General features: G+C 48.1%; 1 protein-coding gene across 1 annotated transcript in view; it reads left to right on the top strand.

Annotated features, from left to right (window-relative positions):
- Positions 1-21,331, top strand: part of LOC308320479 (EMILIN-1-A-like) — a 77,180-nt gene that overhangs the window by 42,712 nt on the left and 13,137 nt on the right. The window contains exons 3-9 of the mRNA XM_080770912.1: positions 7,714-7,895; positions 8,399-8,625; positions 9,521-9,721; positions 18,144-18,414; positions 19,345-19,409; positions 19,452-19,527; positions 19,805-20,466. Of these exons, the coding sequence (XP_080627038.1) occupies positions 7,714-7,895; positions 8,399-8,625; positions 9,521-9,721; positions 18,144-18,414; positions 19,345-19,409; positions 19,452-19,527; positions 19,805-20,466 (1,684 nt within the window). The remainder of the gene's footprint in view (positions 1-7,713; positions 7,896-8,398; positions 8,626-9,520; positions 9,722-18,143; positions 18,415-19,344; positions 19,410-19,451; positions 19,528-19,804; positions 20,467-21,331) is intronic.

The raw sequence follows: 21,331 nt of genomic DNA, 5'->3' as shown, positions 1-21,331 counted from the left end.
AAAACACATGCACTAACACGGCCACTGTTAACTCCACACATACACACACACTCATGCACGCACGCAGGCACAGGGTTCCATAAGTAATGAGACGTAGTTCCCTCCAAGCTCCACAAACAGCGCACCACAGGAACGACTCCTGAGAACCTCCTTTTTCTTTCTCTCTCTCTCTCTCTCTCTCTCTGTCTCTCTCTCTCTCTCACACACACACTCACACTCACACTCACACACACACACACACACGCACACACACACACACACACACACACACACACACACGTGTGTAATGAGTCCAGCCCAGAGACACCACCACCACACACACCAATGTAAAGCATATTCCTGGGAAACGTGCGACCGACGTCCTCTATTAATGGGAAAGCCAGAATATTCTGCCCTTCCATTTCGGAGTTGTGGAAAGTAACTCAGTGCATAAATTTACTTAAGTACTGTACTTGAGTACAATTTTGAGCTATTTGTACTTTAGTTGAGTATTTTCCAATTCCCAATACTTTTAATTCTACTCAGATCCAAATATTTAACTTTTACTCCACTACATTTATTTGAAAACGTTTATTAGTTACTTAGGTCTACAAGCTCACAAGTCTCTACAAGCTCACAACGCTTCGCTTCTTGTAGATCAGCTATTTTCAGCTGATGTGCACACACACACACACACACACACACACACACACACACACACACACACACACACACACGCACGCTTACACATGTAGGTTTACATGCAGACAAAACTATATAGACATTGTAATGTACACAGTATTCATGTGTAAAACACATGCACTACACACGGCCACTGTTAACTATCCTGTGAGCGAGACAGTCAAGAGATGCCTGTCCAGTCAGCATTTCAGGTACCACTTGAACCCCAGCATCTATTCTGAGAGGAACATTGACCAAAAAGAGCACAATTCTACAATGCATCGTAGATGTTGTGAGATTTTGGTGTAGACAGAAGTGGTCCAAGTACAGTCGCAACTCATGTCAGTTTGGGTTGAAGTGGTTAACCCAAGACACTGGATCAGCAGTACAACCTTGCTGAGGTGTGCACACTCTGCATTTACCCCCACAGATTAAAGGAAACCAAACCATAGGACATTGGCTTTAAAAAAATACAAAAATAAATACAAAACAACATAGCATAACATTCTGGTGGTTCAGCTGTAGCTGACCAAATGGACAGTTTCATTTGAATAGTCTCAGAGTTAAAGCTCTATATTCCTGTAATCATTGATGTTTGTTCTGTAACAGGTGTCTATAAGCGGAACAATACATTTTCAGGTTGGTCTACCAATTTAGTCAAATCAGGAGAGATGACTCCAAAAAGATAATTTAGCAAGCTTTAATTTACGAGTATAAGGAGAAGGGGGGGAAAAAAGTTTAATCACACATTTCACTTGTTTCCTCCAATCAGGAGAGATCCTGATTGGATGAAATTGGTATCCCAACTTGAAAATGTAGGCTATTTTTACAGAGACCATGGGAAGTTACTGTTACTGAGAAAACACTCCCCTTTAAGCTCGTAAACCCTTAGAAAGCTGAATGAGTACAGGGGCTGTCTGGGAAACAAGACACATAACACCTAATGGCTCCCCGCTGCGCTCCTCAGAACCACCTGAGCGGCCATCAGCTGGCTGAAGCTGACACTAAACTACAAAGATCAGCCATACTTACTGTATATTGACCAGAGGTCCCCCAGGGGTCCATACTAGGCCCCTTCCCTTTTTCCTGTTCCCTGAATATGTTCACCGATCTGCTATTTTCGCCTAATGTTTTCCCCAGAATAAGGAAGCTAGGGTTCAGATGGTTAAATAAACACCGAGGATGGATCTACACTAAGTACAGTAGGCCCAGTCATGGGTTGGAATCAGTGGTGGAAAGTAACTAAGTACATTTACTTATGTACTGCACTTAAGTAAACATTTTAGGTATTTAGTATGCCTATGTCAAATGTTCAGTACTTTTACTTATATTCCAGTAGCTCCACTATACATTTCAGAGACAAATAATGTACTTTTACTTCACCACAATTATTTGAGAACTTTAGTTACTACTTACTTTGTCGATTTTGATTCATTTTTTAAACAAAACATACAGTAACCACTTCAGCCCTATACACATTTCGGCCATTTTATTTTCAAAGTATTTGTATACATTAGAAAACTTGAAATGGGACATTCTGCTCAACCAGTACCCAGTACTTTTACTTTTTGTATTTCAACTACATTTTGATGCCATTCTTTTGTACTTTTACTCAGACAAGTACAGTATGTTGAAGTCTGGACTTTCATGACTACATTGCAGTACTACTTTTACTTAAGTAAAACATGTGAGTACACCACTCAGCCACTCTCTCCTGCTCTGGTTATCCGCTGGCCTGACCTGGACAATGAACCTTTAAATGGAAAGCCAGACTGTATACCTTCCTCCCATATACTGTGCAGCTTTCTCTACCTTCCCATGAGAGGGGGGGGTGAGAATGGACCCGCCCCTGTGTGAGAGATCAAAGAGCTGTGCGTGTACACGTGTGTGCGTGCGTGTGCTCACTGCTCACGCGTGTGCATGCACATGCACATGTATTGCTATACTCACGAGGGCCAGATGTCCCCACAATGTGGTCAAATTTGGAAAATAGACATTTTTGTGAGAACAATTTTCCGGGTTCTCACAAAATACACGGTTGCTTTATGGTTAAAATAAAATTCCGAAGTTTTAGAGACTTACACAATTCAGGTTGAGGGTTATGGTTAGGATTAGGCATTTCGAGGCTATTGTTGTGCTCTGTAGCTGGCATTCTTAAAATCGCCATCCTAAAATATTGATGTCCTCTCAAGTATAGTTATCCAAACGTGTGTGTGTGTGTGTGTGTGTGTGTGTGTGTGTGTGTGTGTGTGTGTTTCTTACCTGCTGAGCCCAGCCCATGCACGGAGCTCTCACTGCTGCTGTCTGTCTGTCTGTCGCACAGCTGCTCTGCACATGTGTTTACGCAAGTGGGATTTAACTGCTGTGCTCGCACATATACAGTAAAGGTCACGATTTCTTTGTGTGGGAGACTTTCGACCTGTGTGTGTGTGTGTGTGTGTGTGTGTGTGTGTGGAGTTCTTGTAACGATGGAAGGTGGAGATCCATGCCCACACCCGGCTATGAAATACCCGTTCGGTTGTACCCGTGTCAGAGTACCCGTTCCACCCATCTGTGGGTATGTCCATATATGGAGATTTCTGTATATGTCTCTCTATTCGATTTCTGTATCTGTCCCTTTATTCCTATAGTATATAGAGTTTTGTGTCAGGCATGCCCAAATATGGAGTGTCAGAACAGGCCAGCTCCATATATGGACGCTGGGCAGGGGCCCTGTCCAGATTAGATACCGGGCAGAGGCCTTTTGTGGCAGTTCTGGACAACCGTGGGTCAGACCGACTCAACACCGGGCACTGCACTCCCTGAGGGGGTGTGGAACGCATGTGTCGAATTTGAAGTCGGTGGTGCAAACGATTATTGGGTTACGTCCATTACAGCCAGAGACAGACAGAGATGGTGCATTTATAGATAGATCATAGATGTATATATATATATACACTGTACATATTATCTCCCTATCTTATTTTTACAGCACACACAGTGAACCCCATTCACTCACTTGGAAGCTTGGTGCTTCCCTGTAGCCTCACACTGTGTCTTACTGATGTGGCCTTACTGGCCTGACTAGCGTTGAGGCTGAGGATGTGATATTGATTTCACTACCAGACGTGGCTCATACTGTATACACCCCTTTGGAGAAAAAGAAAAACCTCAAATATTTCAACAAACAGAGAATCCATTTTCTACCTCACCGACATACTCTACCAGTAGTTCCAGAGGTGCTAAAATCCACCCCAGACAACCATATGAAAACATTCAAGGACTGGTTCTACTGAGTATTTGTATTCGTAGTATAGCTAAGCAAAGCTACAGACTATGACTTTGTTTACATTTTCTGGAATTAGTATGTACCATCACAGGCGATTTTAGGCTCTACCAGCAGGGGGGCACAGACTTCTTATTTTATTTGTGTGTGACAATATCTATGAGATAAAGAGATAGAGAATGGTCTCAAACTACATATAGTTGTTTGTTTTTCATAAATGTAATAGTTTTGGACACCTGAGAGTGACATTATGTAATTTTACTTAGACAGACTGGTTGCCTAAGAATGTTATTTAGATAGCATGTTGTTTAGACAGATGCAGGGTTTCATGTTTACCCGGCTGGTGGCCTAGTTATTTTGAACCACAACATAGTTTTTCTTTGCACTCCATATATTTGACTATATTTACCCCGTCGTTTGATGACTAGGGTTTATGGCGCCATTTGCTCAGATCTTTTTAACAATTGATGATGAGTCCCTCTGGATAATAGTGTTGTTAAATGCCTGAATTGTCATTGTAAATTGATTTGGAAATGTATCACAGTCTGACTAAGAGTAGTAAATATTCAGACATGCGGATATTAGTGCGTTCCCACTGCAGCGCCTAAAACCAGTTATTGAATACATACTTCACTGGTTAAAAAATACAAATACAAATAACAATAAAAAAACATGTGTGTGTGCAAATGGAACCATTTGATTCCATTTGCACACTCAGAGTTACAGACCATTTGGAACCTCCTCAAGGAACCCTGAGTGTCCCCCTGCCACACTCATGAGAACCATTCAGAGTGTGGTAGGGGGGCGGTGGCTCAGGGGTAGAGTGGCCGGATGGAGTTAGTGTCGAAGTAAGACACTGAACCCCTAAAATTTGCTCCTGATGTGCTGGTTGGTGCCTTGCATGGTTTCCGCCGCCATCGGTGTGAATGTAATGCACAGCCTATGATAAAGGCACTATATAAAATGCACCATTTACCATTCACCAATAATGACCTACGTCATTAAGCCCTACTTTGGCCACGTTGAGCATGGATAGGAAACCATGCCGAAAACTAGGGATGTCCCGATCCCATTGTTTGGCTCCCGATCCCATTCCGATCATTTGATTTTGAGCATCTGCCGATACCGATTTCTCCCGATCCGATATTTATATTTTTTATAGAACACGTTTATGCCATACCACAATAGTACAATATCCCAAATCAGACAATTTCCAGTCTAATATCATGATATGGATTATAAATATTTTTATTTATTATGGTGGATACTAGGGATGTCCCGATTAGGTTTTTTTGGCTCCCTATCCGATTCCGATCACTTGAAAATGATGTGATCGGCCCCGATTTCCGATCACCCGATCCGATCGGGACAACCCTACCGAAAACCCAGGAGTTTGCACGGTTTCATTGACTCAACGCCGAACAACACCGAACATGTGCATAGAAGATGGAAATGCCGTTGGAACAGTTCTGAACCATTATAAGAGCCGTTCTCCCCTACGCCGTCTCACTGTGGGCTCTTCATGTACCTTCAGTGTGTTCTATTAATGTCTAGTCTGACCGCACTCCCTCCAAACCATTGCTTCCATTCCGGGAATTTTGTGTTCTGGACCAGCTTCAAAGGTGGAGCCGTGTGTAATTTCCATTTGACCCTAAAACCTGCACACTTAACTCCTACCCATAAATGCTAAATCACAAATCAAATAATCTACGTCTAACCCTAACAAAGCTAACCCTTAAGTGTGCATTCATTACCCCAAAACAACATGATTAATGATTTTCACATTTCTTGTACTTTTTTGTTTTTGTTTTACTTCAAACGGCAAACAACTGTTTATTACAGGAACTGTGTCGTCGGGGCGTGCCAGACTCACACGTGCATGCAATCAGAGGCAGCAGCCGTTTTTGTGCGTGTTTCCGAAGTGAAGGTTATGAAGGATATTTCACTCTTGGTCTCAGGGATGAGATGATTTGGGAGTAAGACGAGATCAGCTCGGCATACCAGCCATGCCGACGGAGGCTCTCACAACAGAGAGGTCGAGAGAGAGAGGCGAACACATGGCGGCGCGGCCGCCGTGATTTACATGAGCCCTAGTCTGGACAGAACGAGAGCAGATGATGATGATGAATTATTTGCTAACACGCTGTGGTCTGAGCAGTTTCCCCCTGCTGTAAATGATTTGGTCAAGGTTTGGGTTGTGTTGAATACCAGTGACTAGAGTTACCTCACACCACCCTGCGCATATATAGTCTGTCTGTGTTTACACTTCGTATCGTTGGCTGTCGAGGGGGAAAGCTTGTCCAACAGTTTAGTTAATATACAAAAGAAAAAAGAATACGGCGGGATCTACAAGCTCACAACGCCTTTCATCACGAGGCGTTGCGATCTTGTAGATCAGCTATTTTCACTACTTTTGTGTAACACACTTGTATGATGAAGTAGGGCATTCATTTACAAATAATATAGTTTGAAATATGGAGATACAAGGTTTCTGCCCGAGAGCAACAATATCCATTGCACCAAGGTCAGCATCTAGCAAAAAAAAAAAAAACACCCTCAAAAACACTCTCAAAGGTACTTCCAAGTATAATAAACCTCATAAGCCCCATTCACTCAGTTGACTGTGGTCCCCCAGGAACCTGTACTTGTCCCCCCCCCTCCCTTGCCATTTGCATACACCAAATCTGCCAAACATACCAACACTATCGCAGTGTCGCATCACAACACTTTGCGTTCACTTGCGACACATTGTGAGCTTGCTACATGTGCTATTACAGTATGTCATCATGCCCAGAATAACGACGCAAGGGTTCAATGTGGTCAAGCAGAAAACACTGTTATTCTGGCTTTGTGGCCTGTAATGTCTCTGTTTGACCAGGGAAAATAAACAGCGGCTCTACAAACATAGGCCCTCCAATGGGAGAAATAATGACTAAAACAACTGCTACAGTGTCACTAAAATCTAAAATAGAACAGGAGCAACAGGACATCACAAAGGCTTCTTACTATAACCACCACGACAATACACAAGTCATACATACATATGTATGACTTGTATGAACTATAACCACCATGACAATACATATCATACTGTATATATATATATTATTCAGAACCACTCTTGACTTGAGTAAAGTTCTCCAAGGATAGTACTGTGCTCCTTCAAAAGCTATAACTGAAATTGTTTTATTGCTCAATCCAGCATTGCACAATGTATTGGCACAGAGTATCGGTGCACATCATCTCTTATTTTGCAAATGTTTGAGTTGTTCTGAGTTCTGTTATTACTTCTGGCTATAGAAGGTATCAGTTGCTATTGCTTCTATAGTATATAAACATCTATGTGTGTTAGACTGGTGTTGCTCATGCTGCTATAGAACCTCTTCATACAGCTAGTTGTCATGTTGATGTGTGTTAGACTGGTGTTGCTACTGCTGCTATAGAACCTCTTCATAAGGCTAGTTGTCATGTTGATGTGTGTTAGACTGGTGTTGCTACTGCTGCTATAGAACCTCTTCATACAGCTAGTTGTCATGTTGATGTGTGTTAGACTGGTGTTGCTACTGCTGCTATAGAACCTCTTCATACGGCTAGTTGTCATGTTGATGTAGCACAGGATTTTGTCACACACCTTTCGCCTCGATTCTTCTCGATAATAGATGTCACGTCACGAAACCTTGAACAATTGATCGATTGACTGATTGCATTGATCAATTTGTCAACGTACATCTACAGATATGATTGATTGACTGCTATATTGATGTCCCCCCCCCCCCCCCCCCGTACAGGTACCGTACGTACATGAGGCCCAAGTACAAGGTGGCCTACAAGATGGTGACAGAGATGGAGTGGAAGTGTTGCCATGGATACAGCGGAGAGGACTGCAATGAGGGTCCGGTCGGTGGCTCTGGAACCCAGATAGAACCGTCCAGACCCAGACCCCGGCCCGGACAGGGAGGCAGTAGTGGTGGTGGGTACAGTACATCCATATATCTACAGTATGTACAGTACATCACACTCACAATCTGAATCACAATTACCTTCACTGGCCAAATGGCTTCGCTCACATATACCGTAAAGACATACCGGTAACCCAACATACATAGATAGACCTGTATTGATCTCGCAGAGCTAAATCGTTTGCCAAGAGGCAGGACAGCAGTTAGAGTTACAGATACAGAGTAAGAATAGTACTGTCGCATACAGCAATACAAAGGTATATATCAAGTTGCAACCCGCTATGGACATAATCGTACATTTTCGTCTCCCAGAGTCCCGCAAATACGGAATGTCGCGAGGGGGGGCGTGACCATTTACTCAAACGCGAAGGAGATTCCACACTCGCCACCCAGGCGGCTCGATTCGTCGTATTCACAGTTTCCCTCTGTTTTACCGCGAGCGCTCCCCCCCCCAGAGGAAGTTTGGGAACCACTGATCTACATGTATTTAATACTACGGTTGGTTTGTTCGTAGGTGTGCATCCGGAACGAGGGGACAGTGAGAAGATGAGACAGCTGGAGGAGAAGGTCCAGAGCCTGACCAAGGAGCTCCACAAGGTGCAGTCCACCCTGAGGGGGATGAACGACCGCTTCCAAGGCTCTGCTGGAGGAAGGAACCCCGCGGACGCTGCCCAGCCGGCCATCACAGAGACCATCCACAGCATTCAGACCAAGCTGGACCAGCTGGACAACCGAACACAGGTGAGACGGCGTCTGTCTGTCTGTCTGTCTGTCTGTCTGTCTGTCTGTCTGTCTGTCTGTCTGTCTGTCTGTCTGTCTGTCTGTCTGTCTGTCTGTCTGTCTGTCTGTCTGTCTGTCTGTCTGTCTGTCTGTCTGTCTGTCTGTCTGTCTGTCTGTCTGTCTGTCTGTCTGTCTGTCTGTCTGTCTGTCTGTCTGTCTGTCTGTCTGTCTGTCTGTCTGTCTGTCTGTCTGTCTGTCTGTCTGTCTGTCTGTCTGTCTGTCCGTCTGTCCGTCCGTCCGTCCGTCCTTCTTTCTTTGCTGCATTTACAGGGTGCAGTGGTGGGCGGCTCTGCCAGTTAATACATTGACCAATGCATTACTGTAACTAATTAAACCCTATGTATGTACTTCATTGGCTTGCTTGTAGATCTGCTTCATCATACTGCTAGTTTGTGTAGTTAAGATATTGCATCAGATAAAATGACATTTTATTTTATCATTTTATCCAGCAGCGGCATTTCGCGTTTTAAAAAAGAGAGACAAACACGCGCACCTGGTGTTATGTAACCTATATGTTGGCATACAATTCAAAACTCTGTGTGCACAGCTCCTTACTGAAGAAAGCTATGACCCCTTCTTGATTTCTCCTGTTAAATCCAGGAGAAAGCTATGGCCCCTTCCAGCCAGCAAAATGAGAAACAGTTTAAACACTTATTTTATTGTTTATTGTTATTGTATTTATTTTATTTTTAAGATTTCGACAAATCTCACGGGGGTTCTTTTCAGAAAGGGGGTCTGTGGCCATTGGCCAAATACGTATACATCATTGACATGAAAATGTTTGAGAACCACTGTCACTTGTATTGTCTGCATTGTCTCATTCGTATATGCATTCTGCTTTCCTTTCCTAACCCAGGCCCATGACAAGACTCTGGTCAGCATCAACAACCATCTGGTGAACGGGAAGGGCAACGATCTGGACGGCGAGCTGCTTGGAGGAGGAGGAGGAGGAGGAGGAGGCGCTAAAGGAGGAGGCGGAGGAGGCTTCAACTCCCTGAAAGAGGAGATCCTGAGAGAGCTGGAAAGGAGGGTGTCTCTCTCATGTTCTTCCTGCCAGGTAGCGCTCAATCCAGCTCCAATGACACGTTTGAACTTTGAAATTTAGGACTGAGACCATATTCTACAAATGTCTTCTGAATCCTGACGGTTTTCTGAAAAACCCTGTGTCTCTAACTGGTTCTCAAACTATTTCATGTCAAGCACCCCCAGAAATTATATGTAATTGGTTAAAGTGGTTAATAGCCACAGATGCGTTCCAGTCTTTAACGGGTTAAAGGAGAAATCCAGACCAAAGCACACCCTGAATCAGTTTATAATCCTGTCTCAATGTTGTTGTTGGCCAATTTACAAGAAGTCTACACAATTAGAGAATGTAGAATGTTTTTACCAGCTGCGAAGCAGGCTGGTCTACAATCTATCAGGTTGGTAGTGGCAACTTATCATTTCATTGGCTGCCGTAGTCACCTATCTTTCTCATTGGCTGCCTGGTCTCTAGGCAACCAGACGCTTTTTGCATCTAGCCGACCTCTCCAATGGGATAGTACACACACCCAAATACAGATATTTACATTTCATAGCACAATTCTACAGATATGGTAGTTAAATGATGTTCATCAATTCTTGTTTTTATTTTCATCAACATTTGCAACATTTGGGAATTGTAACGACAACAAAATATGATTTTTTCCTGGAGAGGGTAAAATCTCATCAAATGGTCTTCCGTGGCTCAAATAACCAAATAAATAATGGACCTTGATATGAAAAGGGTTGAAAACTTCGGGTTACTTTAGTAACCTCAGTTATATAAGTGACTCGAGAGAGAGAGTCATATGGGGTCCAAGCCACTAGATGGCGCAGGCACACAGCCTAACATACACTCACGGAACAATTCCATTGGATCGTGAACTGTCGCTCATGGCGTGGTTATGTCCCCACCCACTGGGTATATAACCTAAGGTCCGCCCTGAGCAACGTCATTCCTATCAACCTGCTTTCTGACGTCTTAAAGAAGACAGAAGGGCGACTTAATGACTCTCTCTCTCGAGTCACTTATATAACTGAGGTTACTAAAGTAACCCGAAGTTATCTTAAGTACCTCTCGGAGAGAGTCATATGGGGAACATAACGCTCCCGTATGATCGCCTTCGGCTGATAGAAAAATATTCGACCCTAGGATCATCTCCATTGGAGAGAGACCAAACGCAAAGGAGGCCCAAGAAGCCAACCCTGCGCGTTCACCCAAAAGAGACATCCTTTATAAAAGATGTCCTTGACCCAGGGCCGACAGCTCTGCTGTTCCAGCCCTGCCGGTCAAAAAACACGATAGTCATCCACCCATAACGGTCAGGGGCCAGAAAGGGACCTCTTGACCTTATGAGGATGCCCTTGACCCAGGGCCGACAGCTCTGCTGTTCCAGCCCCGCTGGTCAAGAAACACGATGGTCATCCATCCCTAACGGTCAGGGGCCAGAAGGGACCACTTGACCTCGTGAAAATGTCCCTGACCAAGGGCCGACAGCTCTGCTGTTCCAGCCCCGCCGGTCAGAAGACAACCCGCCGCAGCGCAGACATCCTGAATAGGGACACCCCTGGCCAGGGCCCAGGATGCAGACAAACCTCTTGTAGAGTGTGCACGTAGGCCCTCTGGGGGCTCAGTACCACACGAGGTATAGGCTAAACGTATAGCCTCCACAATCCACTGCGAGAGTCTTACTTTCGAAATGGGTTTACCCTTCCATTGGGAACCCCAGGCCACAATGAGCTGCTCACCCAGCCTGAAGGGGGCAGTTCTTGACCTGTAAACTTTCAAGGCTCTCACCGGACAGAGACAATGTAGTCTCCTATCCTCCACTGAAGAGAAGGGAGGAGGATGGAAGGCCGCGAGATCCACGGGCGAGCAGCCCGCGGGAAAAGTCTTAGGTAGAAACGAAAGGTTCGGCCTGAGCGTGACCCTGGTGTCATTACCACTGAATCTCAAGCAGCTGCTGCTTACTGAGAGCGTGTGCATGTCACCAGCCCGCTTCGCCGTTGTCAGGGCAACGAGCAGAGCGGTCTTCAGAGAGAGGAACTTCAGGTCCACCATTTCCAGTGGCCCGAAGGGGTCTCTCATTAAGGAGTCCAGGACTATTGTCAGGTCCCACGAGGGGACCAGAGACCTGGCGACCGGCCTGAGGCGTGTAACTCCTTTCATGAATTGACGGATCAGCAGGTGTTCACTGATTGGTCTGTTGTTCATACCAACCTGATAGGCCGCTATGGCCGCCAGGTTGATCTTGACTGAGGAGAGGCCAAGACCCCTGTCTAGGAACTCCTGTAGGAAAATCAGAATGTGTCTCACAGACGCCTGAAAAGGGAAGACCTCTTCCTGTCTGTCCGAGCACCAACGCTCAAACACATGCCAGGCAGTGTTATAGCGTCGTCTGGTGGAGGCAGCCCTGGCACCAAGGGTCGTTTCTACGACATTCGGAGGCAGGCCAGTCGCTTCTAGCGAACGCCCCTTCACGGGCCAAACCCAGAAATCTAGGTCCTGAGGACGTGGGTGAAAGATCTCTCCTCCGGCCTGGGTCAGCAGGTCCCTCCACAGAGGGAGCTGCCCTGGTTCTTTGAACAGGAGAGGGACTATGTCCTGTCTCCAAGATCCCCAGGCTGGAGCTACTAGTAGCAGCTCTGATCCCTGATCCCGCACCCTGGCTAGGACATGCGGAATCAGTTCCAACGGGGGGAACACGTATAACAGAGAACACAGGCGAGAGGACCGGAGTCCCCCCTGCCTGTTGATGTAACAAACCGTCGTGGTGTTTTCGGAAACGAACCAGGACGTGGTGACCTCTGAGGAATTGTTCGAATTCTCGGAGTGCCAGGAACACTGCCAGTAGTTCCAAGTAGTCGATGTGGGAGGAGCGTAATGCGGCATCCCACACGGCATCGTCCCGTCGTGGGTGGCGTCCCAACCGGAGAGGCTGGCGTTGGTGGTGACCAACCTCCTGACTGTGGGGAGACCCATCGGGATCCCCTCCGTCAGAACACCTCAGTTCGACCACCATTTCAGAGCTAGAGTGCAGTTCGAGGACACTGTCACTCTGGCCGAAAGTGCGTGTAGATCGCTGACCCTCATAGCGGACGTCAGGGCGACTAGGAGGGCTGGCTTTAGTGTAAGACATTTTAGGTCAGCCGTCTGCAGTGGTTCGAAGGGCTCATTGTTAGAGCCCTGAGGACTAGAGACAGATTTCGGAAACGAACCAGGACGTGGTGACCTCTGAGGAATTGTTCGAATTCTCGGAGTGCCAGGAACACTGCCAGTAGTTCCAAGTAGTCGATGTGGGAGGAGCGTAATGCGGCATCCCACACGGCATCCTCCCGTCGTGGGTGGCGTCCCAACCGGAGAGGCTGGCGTTGGTGGTGACCAACCTCCTGACTGTGGGGAGACCCATCGGGATCCCCTCCGTCAGAACACCTCAGTTCGACCACCATTTCAGAGCTAGAGTGCAGTTCGAGGACACTGTCACCCTGGCCGAAAGTGCGTGTAGATCGCTGACCCTCATAGCGGACGTCAGGGCGACTAGGAGGGCTGGCTTTAGTGTAAGACATTTTAGGTCAGCCGTCTGCAGTGGTTCGAAGGGCTCATTGTTAGAGCCCTGAGGACTAGAGACAGATCCCAAGAGGGGACCAGTGGTCTGTTGATCCTGTGTACCCTGCGCCCTTCACAAACTGCTTCGCCAGCGGATGTCTCCATACTGTCTGGTCGTTAACGCCCATTTGGCAGGCCGAGATGGCTGCTAAGTGGGTTTTCACTGAGGAGAGGCCTAGACCTCTGTCTAGGAACCCCTGCAGGAATGTCAGGGCGTAAACTACTGAAGCTTGGAATGGGATAACCTGGTTAGGTCGTTCTGAGCACCACTGCTCGAACACGCCCCAGGCTGTTTCGTAGCGGGTCATTGTCGACTGGGCTCTGGCCTCCTGAATCGTTGAGACAACATTCGGAGGGAGACCGGCCTCAGTCAGCATTAGCCTCTCACGGGCCAGACCCATAGGTGTAGGTCCTTGGGGCAAGGGTGGAAGAGGGATTTCAGCCAACGCTGAAAAAGGCCTCATATGGAGTCTGTCCAGACCTATCAGAGGCCATCCGTAGACACGTACCCAGTGGAAGTGTGCGGCCTGACTTGAACATGGTCATGCACTTCAGGTTGTTGACTCTGTCCCGACTCAGCGGAGCCCTGTAGGAGACAGAGTCCAGAGTGATGCCCATGAAATCTGTGGATTGGGTAGGCGTCATCATGCTCTTGGCTAGGTTTATCCTGAAAACCCAGTGAGGTCGCATGGGACACGACCCGAGTCGTGTTCCTCGCGGCCTCCTCCGCTGAATCCGAACACAGGAGACAGTCGTCTATGTAACTGGACACCCATAGACCCAGAAGTCTCAGGGGTGCCAGAGCGGCCTCCGTACAGTGGACGAACTCTGGGACTGAGGGACACCCCGAATGGAAGGACCGTGTACTCGTAAGCCTTTTCCTGGAACCCAAACCGCAGGAACTTCCTGTGAGGTGGGTAAATAGGGATGTGGAAATAGGCGTCTTTTAGATCTATGGATGTGAACCAGTCGCCTGGGCGTATGGAGCGCACCAGAGACTCGGCCGTCAGCATCTTGAACTGAAAAGACTTGAGGTGCCTGTTGAGTATCCGCAGGTCCAGGATGGGACGTAGACCCCCCCCCTTTTTCTTGACCAGAAAGTAGCGGGAGTAGAACCCGCTGCGACGCTGGGCCAAGGGTACCTCTCTGACGGCATCCTTCTCCAGCAAGGAAGCTATCTCCTGTTGGAGAATCAGACCCTCCGGACCCCTGGCATTGGTGAAGATGACCTCTGAAAACGCCGGGGGTGTTCTGGCGAACTGGGGTCTGTAGCCCTTCGCTATGGTGTTGAGGATCCACGGGGATCCTCCGCACCACTCCCACAGTGCCAGGTGCTTGGCTAGTGGGTTCTCTCCGGCTATGGGAGGCACGCCCCGCCTGGAGGTAGTGTTCCCTGGCATGTCGGAGAAAAATTGGGCATGACCCGTCTCCCCAGTGGCGTTTTGGTACGCCACTGACCTTATGCCAATATGCCCTGCCCCACTGCGTCGGGGGGGCCCATGGGGCCCCCGTGGCAGTGGGTTCATGTCCACCCCCCTCCGTGGATATTGTTTTGTTGTCTTTTTGTATTGTGTACTGTACTACAGAAAAAAGTGCTGTACTTGTGCAAACAATATCGAGGGACCTGGCTACAGGGACGTCCGGGACGCCCACCTGTGCCATGGTCCAGAAGCGCATTGCGGGCGGACTGGACGTGCAGTCCGAGACTGCTACGTCCGGTGCTGGGCCCGGCGCATGGGGGGAGGGTAGGGTGTGTGTCACTTCGGCTGCTGGTCAGGGCCTCGCAGCCTGGACGCTGCACCTCCACGTTGAGGGTCATCCTCTCGAGTGCGCCTCTGAAGAGGTCTCCGGGGATGATAGCACCCTCGGAGAACTCTCTCTGGGCAACGGGATCCAGACCAGGTGAGGCTTCCAGCCACCTAGAGGTGATGGAAGCCGTGGCCATAAGGCCGGTCAGGTCGGTGAGTCAGTACGTGAAGGTCACAATTTTCTCATGTAGGCGACGAACTCTAGCCAACTGTTCAGGAGTAGGGGCGTGGCCCATCTCCTGAAGAAGGGAGCTCTGGGAGCCCTGGAGTAACGTTGAAGCATTGAGATGCCTCCCAGACGCTACTACGGGGGGAGGGACACGAGAGCAGTGCGGAGTAGCCGGGAGAGTCATGGGCTCCTTCCAGCTAGCCGTGTAATGTGCTCTGAAAAACCTGGGACAGGGGAAGCAGTGGTCCCCCGACAGTGATTTTTGTCGTGTACATACTGTGCAGCTTGGCCACAGGCCCACCCATGGTGGGGGTCTGTGTCAAGAGCTTTTGCCTTTCTTTGGGGAGCGGTCCCGGTGTGCAGTCTGGGGCTGCTACACCCTGGACGGGGCCCAAGGCATGGGAGAGCGTCTGAGCACGCTCCTCCTGGAGACGGAGTTGCAGGGTCCGATTGGCCCCTCCAGAGACGCTGTGCCGGTCGTAATCCTGGCAGCCGTCATGTTGGCTGTTGGACAGCAACGTGAGGCATTCAGTGACCGTAAGAGAGCAGCGTGAAACAATAGCCGAAGTAGCTCCGATGCTATGGCTATGTCATAGACGAGTTGGTGTGGCACCTTGAAAACAGCCTATCTGGAATGCTAAACATGCTAGGGTGGCGTCGGCCATCCAACGAGGTTGCTACTCCCGACCTCGAAAAGGTTAGCTAAACAGCTAAACAAACCTAGCTTCACAATGTACATACCTGTAATGTTGAGGGAAGCAGTCGGTTGTCGAAGGTCGTTGGGGAGCCACGTCGATTGAGGCTCGTGCCTTCGGCCGCTGCGTGAAGTAGTAGTAGTGTCGGTGGAGGCCTAGGACTGCATCCGACACCCCGTTGTCGCAACCACCGGCTCAGGGGAGCCTCGTTGGTGGGCTGACGAGATCCCGCTGGAGGGAGAGCAGCACCCAGAGCAAGCCGGCGAGGCCTGGCTGATGTCTTGGGTCTGGCTCCACAGGTCTGTTTACCAGTGAGGTGAAGAGCATGTGGAGCTTGTTGTTGGCGGTCCGAGCCGCCTTCCCGGCAGGGGAGGAGCCCAGGAAGGACTCGTCACTGTGTCTCTGAGACGCGTCAAGGTTGAGGGGTCTGAAGAGAGAGGACGAGGTTGTGGGCTGACGAGATCCCGCTGGAGGGAGAGCAGCACCCAGAGCAAGCCGGCAAGGCCTGGCTGATGTCTTGGGTCTGGCTCCACAGGTCTGTTTACCAGTGTGGTGAAGAGCGTGTGGAGCTTGTTGTTGGCGGCCCTTATCACCCCCGCAGGCCATCTTGGGTGCTGGTGTAGCTTGAAGAAGGAACCAGCAGTCCAAGACATTGTAGAAACACTTCACTTTTAAGTTATAATATAATATCATTATAAAATAATAATATATAATATAACCAAAATGTTGTGAGGAAAACTGTCTGTAACTCACAACCGGATAAAGGAGAAAAGTGGTGGTGGAGTAGAAGAGTAGGACTCGTGGCGCTCCACTGGGAACTGGGGAGGGCTGTCGCCACCCCCGCAGGCCATCTTGGGTATTGGTTGTAGTCTGAGAAGAAACGGTAGCCCAAGAGGAAACTTCTTTTTCTTTTATAGTTATATTATAATATTATTGTTTTTAAAAAACTAATAATATATAATACAACAGTAAAAAAAAGAGTGAGGAGAAAATCTGGTACTCACAAGTTTGTAGAAGACGGTGAGGATAAAGCTATAATATATATAATATTATTGTTTGACAACTAATAATATATATATATATTACAACAATAAGAGGATAAATCACAGTATATATATTATTGTTTTACAACTAATAATATATATATTTGCAACAGCAACGTAGTGTGAGGAGAAGGATCTGGCACTCACAAAACAGTGTTGAAGAAACAGGAGTCCAAACAGAGAGAAAACCACGTTTTGCAACTGTGGCTGCTGTTTCTAGAAGGGAAGGCCGCAAAGCCTGGGACTCGCGTAGCGAGGCCGTCACGCTGTTGTTGTATCAGGTCCGACGTACAGCAGGGCTTCCGTCGGCAGCGTGGATTGCGTCACGTAGAGTAGGGCCGTGGATCTCTAACCCGCACGTGCGAGGGACGCTAGAGAGGGCTAAGTTAGCGCCTGACGGCTGGAAACTTAGCTAACGTCTCGCGGAGCTAAGAGGCTAGCGGCTGCGTTCGCGGGAGCTAGCTAACCCAAGGGGCTAGCGAAACTGCGGAGGCTAGATAGAGCAGCGCTGGTTAGCTTGTAGCTGGGCAGGTGAGCTAGAGAAAAAACTTCGGGCCTCGTTCTAATGCTTATCAGCTTATAGTAGTGCTACGTTGTGCAACAGTAGACTAAGGCTAAGCTAGCAGAACAAAGGGACGCAACGTGGCTAGCAAGGGGGAAACAAAGTTTCGGGGATAGCTAGCAAGAGGACAAACCACAAGCCGCCGTACGGCCCACTTGAGTTTTAATGTCCTTAAAATAACTTACTGGCTTTTAAAGCTGGAACGTCCGTGAGTGAGAGAAGGACACCAACGTAGGACTGCGAATTTCCGCGGCACAAGTTTAAAACCCGTCCTTTATGGAAAACAATTTTCAACAGTCGAAAAGGTGATTCTCTTGTTTAAGACGTGTATGCGTAGCACAGAAAGCGAGGAATGACGTTGCTCAGGGCGGACCTTAGGTTATATACCCAGTGGGTGGGGACATAACCACGCCATGAGCGACAGTTCACGATCCAATGGAATTGTTCCGTGAGTGTATGTTAGGCTGTGTGCCTGCGCCATCTAGTGGCTTGGACCCCATATGACTCTCTCCGAGAGGTACTTAAGATAACCACTGTTGTAAAAACGATGTTCTATTTATTTTGTTCTACGCCAGGCGGGCGTGGAGGACCTGAGTCGGCAGCAGCAGGAGGACCGCGAGCGGATCCGCGCTCTGGAGAAGCAGCTGAGCGCCGTGGACGCGCGCTACCACACGCGGCTGGAGGGCATGAGGCGCGAGGTGTCGCGCTCGCAGGGCTGCTGCGACTCCGTCCAGGACCTCAAGGACCGTGTCGGCGACGCCGAGCGGAAGATCAGCTCGGCCTCGGAGAGCTACGACCACATCCAGAACCGCCTGGACACCGCGCTGGGCGGCGCCGGAGGAGGAGGTTGTTATACTTCACCCATTTGGTGTTTTAACCATTATTATAAACTTTAGCTATGGAAAAATAGCAGATCTACAAGCTAGCGCACCGAGTGCCGCGCTACCAGCTTATAGATCTGCTATTTTTGAAAAACCCCGTGAAAACGTGGTGCAAATCTTTGAATATATATTATTTCACAGCTAATGTTTTTAACTCATATGTTTGCTTCTGGGGGTGTGTCCCTGGAACAACATATTTTCAGATGGGGGTCGCCCTACACATCATTTTGGGGGTCCTTGACATGAAAATCTTTGAGAACCACTGATACAGAAACATGGGTTTTTAGAAGAGATTTGTGAATCGTCCTCAGGCCTAAATGGGTTAACTAAAACTAACTCAAATTTAAAACATTTTTCGTTAACTGAACTAAATAAAAACTGGAAAAGGACAAGAAGAACGTTAACTAACTGAAACTGTATGGTGTGTTTACAAAACGAACTGAAATGATAGACAAAATGCCCTTAGTTTTAATTTGTGTCAATTTATTTATTACGCTTAATCTGCAACTGAATATTATTTTTTTAAATGCTATCTTTTCTTGAGTATGTATTACTCAATACTTACCCTTTTCAATCCTGCACCCTTTTCAATGCTGCACCTGACTTAATGGTCAGGTCCAGGATTGAAAAGGGCAGAAAAAACTAAAACTAAAACTAAAGGTGCGTTCAGACTTGAATTTAAATATTCGCCTCGGTTCGTCCCGTTTGTGCTGCGCCAGGTCGCGCCGCGCCCGTTTGCGGCGCTCGCGCAACTTCTCGTCTTTGCGTTGACATTGTATTTAATCGCGCCGCTCTAACCATCCACGTCTGAACACACCTTAAAACTAATAAAAACTAAACTAAAACTAAGTAACTGAATTAGAAACAAACGAGTCAAACTATTATAACCTTGCAGGAGGAATTGGAGGTGGTGGTGGAGGTGCAGGAGGAGGTGCAGGGGGACGAGGACACGGTGGCAGTGGAGGTGGAGGTGGTGGAGGTGTCGGTGGAGGTGGTGGAGGTGTCGGTGGAGGTGGTGGAGGTGTCGGTGGAGGTGGTGGTGGTGGACGATTCCCTGGCGTGGGAGGTGGAGGGACAGGTAGGCCCAATTATTCACTAATCGCCTGATTGAGGTTGTTTGAGATAGGATGACGAGAGCTTCTCGTAGGGTTTAGTTGGTAGCCCTTATCATTGATAGTATCAACTGACATACGAAAAAACACATATTACCCACATAAAAACCCCAGGAAAGTGTTTCTTGTCTCCCAAACATCATTACAAAAAAATTGATTGATACAGTAGGTTCCAATGTTCAATGCCAAACACATGATTCCAAAGCGCTAATCACAGTCATACACTTCCATGCGCGGCGACAGCAGGCGGCGGCGGGAGGGGCCCGGCGGACGGCGTGGTGACGGAGGAGCGCCTGGACGTGCGCCTGCGGGAGCTGGAGCGCCGTCTGAACGGCAGCCTGCTGCGCACCGAGGAGAGCTGCTCCTACGTGGAGGGCGACCTGAAGGACTACTTCCACCGCGAGCTGGGCGACCTGCGCACCGTCTTCCTGGACCGCTTCGACGACCAGGCCTTCCGCATCGGCGACGTGGAGTCGGACGTGGAGCTGGTGAAGAAGCGCGTCGGCGACCACGACAGGAGGCTGGCGCGGCTGGAGAACGCCACGGCGCTCCTCGACCGCCGGGCGGAGGAGTGCGGCTGCGGGGGGACGACGACGGGAGGAGGAGGGGGGAGGGAAGGAGGGTCGGGAGGCGTCGGGGCCGGTGGCGGCGGCAGCAGCGGAGGAAGAGGTGACGGAGACAGAGGAGGGACAGGGGGGGGGACGACGGGCGGAGGGAGGTGGGACGGCAGGAGGCCAGGGGTGGGAGGAGGAGGGGGGGCGACGGGAGGCAGGCTGCCGGGAGCCGGAGGCGAGAACACGGAGAAGAGCCTGGAGTGGAGGGTGGTCGCCAACGAAGATCAGATCCATCGCTTCAACACGCACCTCAAAAACCTCTCTGTGTCCGGAGACTCTCTGCTGGATAAGGTGAAAAGCTCTTTCCCACCCCCCCCCCCCTTCCTAAAACATGATCATCAGGTACTATGATTATACTAGGAGGTACTATGATTATACTAGTAGGAAGGTTATTAAAACATGATCATCAGGTACTATGATTATACTAGTAGGAAGATTATTAAAACATGATCATCAGGTACTATGATTATACTAGTAGGAAGATTATTAAAACATGATCATCAGGTACTATGATTATACTAGTAGGAAGATTATTAAAACATGATCATCAGGTACTATGATTATACTAGGAGCCAAGGTACTATGATTATACTAGTAGGAAGATGCTCTTGGCATGACAATGTTTGAGAACCACTGCTCTAAAACAATATTAGACAATGTTTGAGCCACAGACGCATGTCCTTGCTCTCTCTCTTCTCCTTTTGCCTAAATTAAATAGGCCTATTCAAGTAGCCTATGTTAGTTTGTTTTATGGAAACAGTTGTTTGTGTTGAATGTGCTAATTGCACAGAATTATTCAAAAGAGAGAAAATGGGACAGCCATAAAAGAATGCACATTGCACATGTGGAAATAAGGCAAATAAAAAAGTATCATTAATGTTGTCATTTTATCAACCGGCCCCTGGCCCCATGTTCAGCTATTTGATTATCCCTGATGTATGGTATGATAATGGGGGAGGGGATGATTTCATGATGTCACTAAAGTGGTGTATTTTCGATTGAGCCTTTTGACTCAAAGGCTTTAAGCTTCCAGGAAGAAAGCAAAAATGCACAGGGAAGACATATTTTAATATTCTAACCACACCTGGGGGTCTATTAGAGTAATGTTAACGCCATAGACACGTACAAAACAGAAAAAGTACAAAAATCACGGCGC

This window comes from Protomyctophum bolini (genome assembly GCF_963924005.1).
Source record: "Protomyctophum bolini genome assembly, chromosome: 1".
In the NCBI taxonomy this organism is placed as follows: Eukaryota; Metazoa; Chordata; class Actinopteri; order Myctophiformes; family Myctophidae; genus Protomyctophum; species Protomyctophum bolini.
This window is presented reverse-complemented; position numbering and strand designations above follow the sequence as displayed.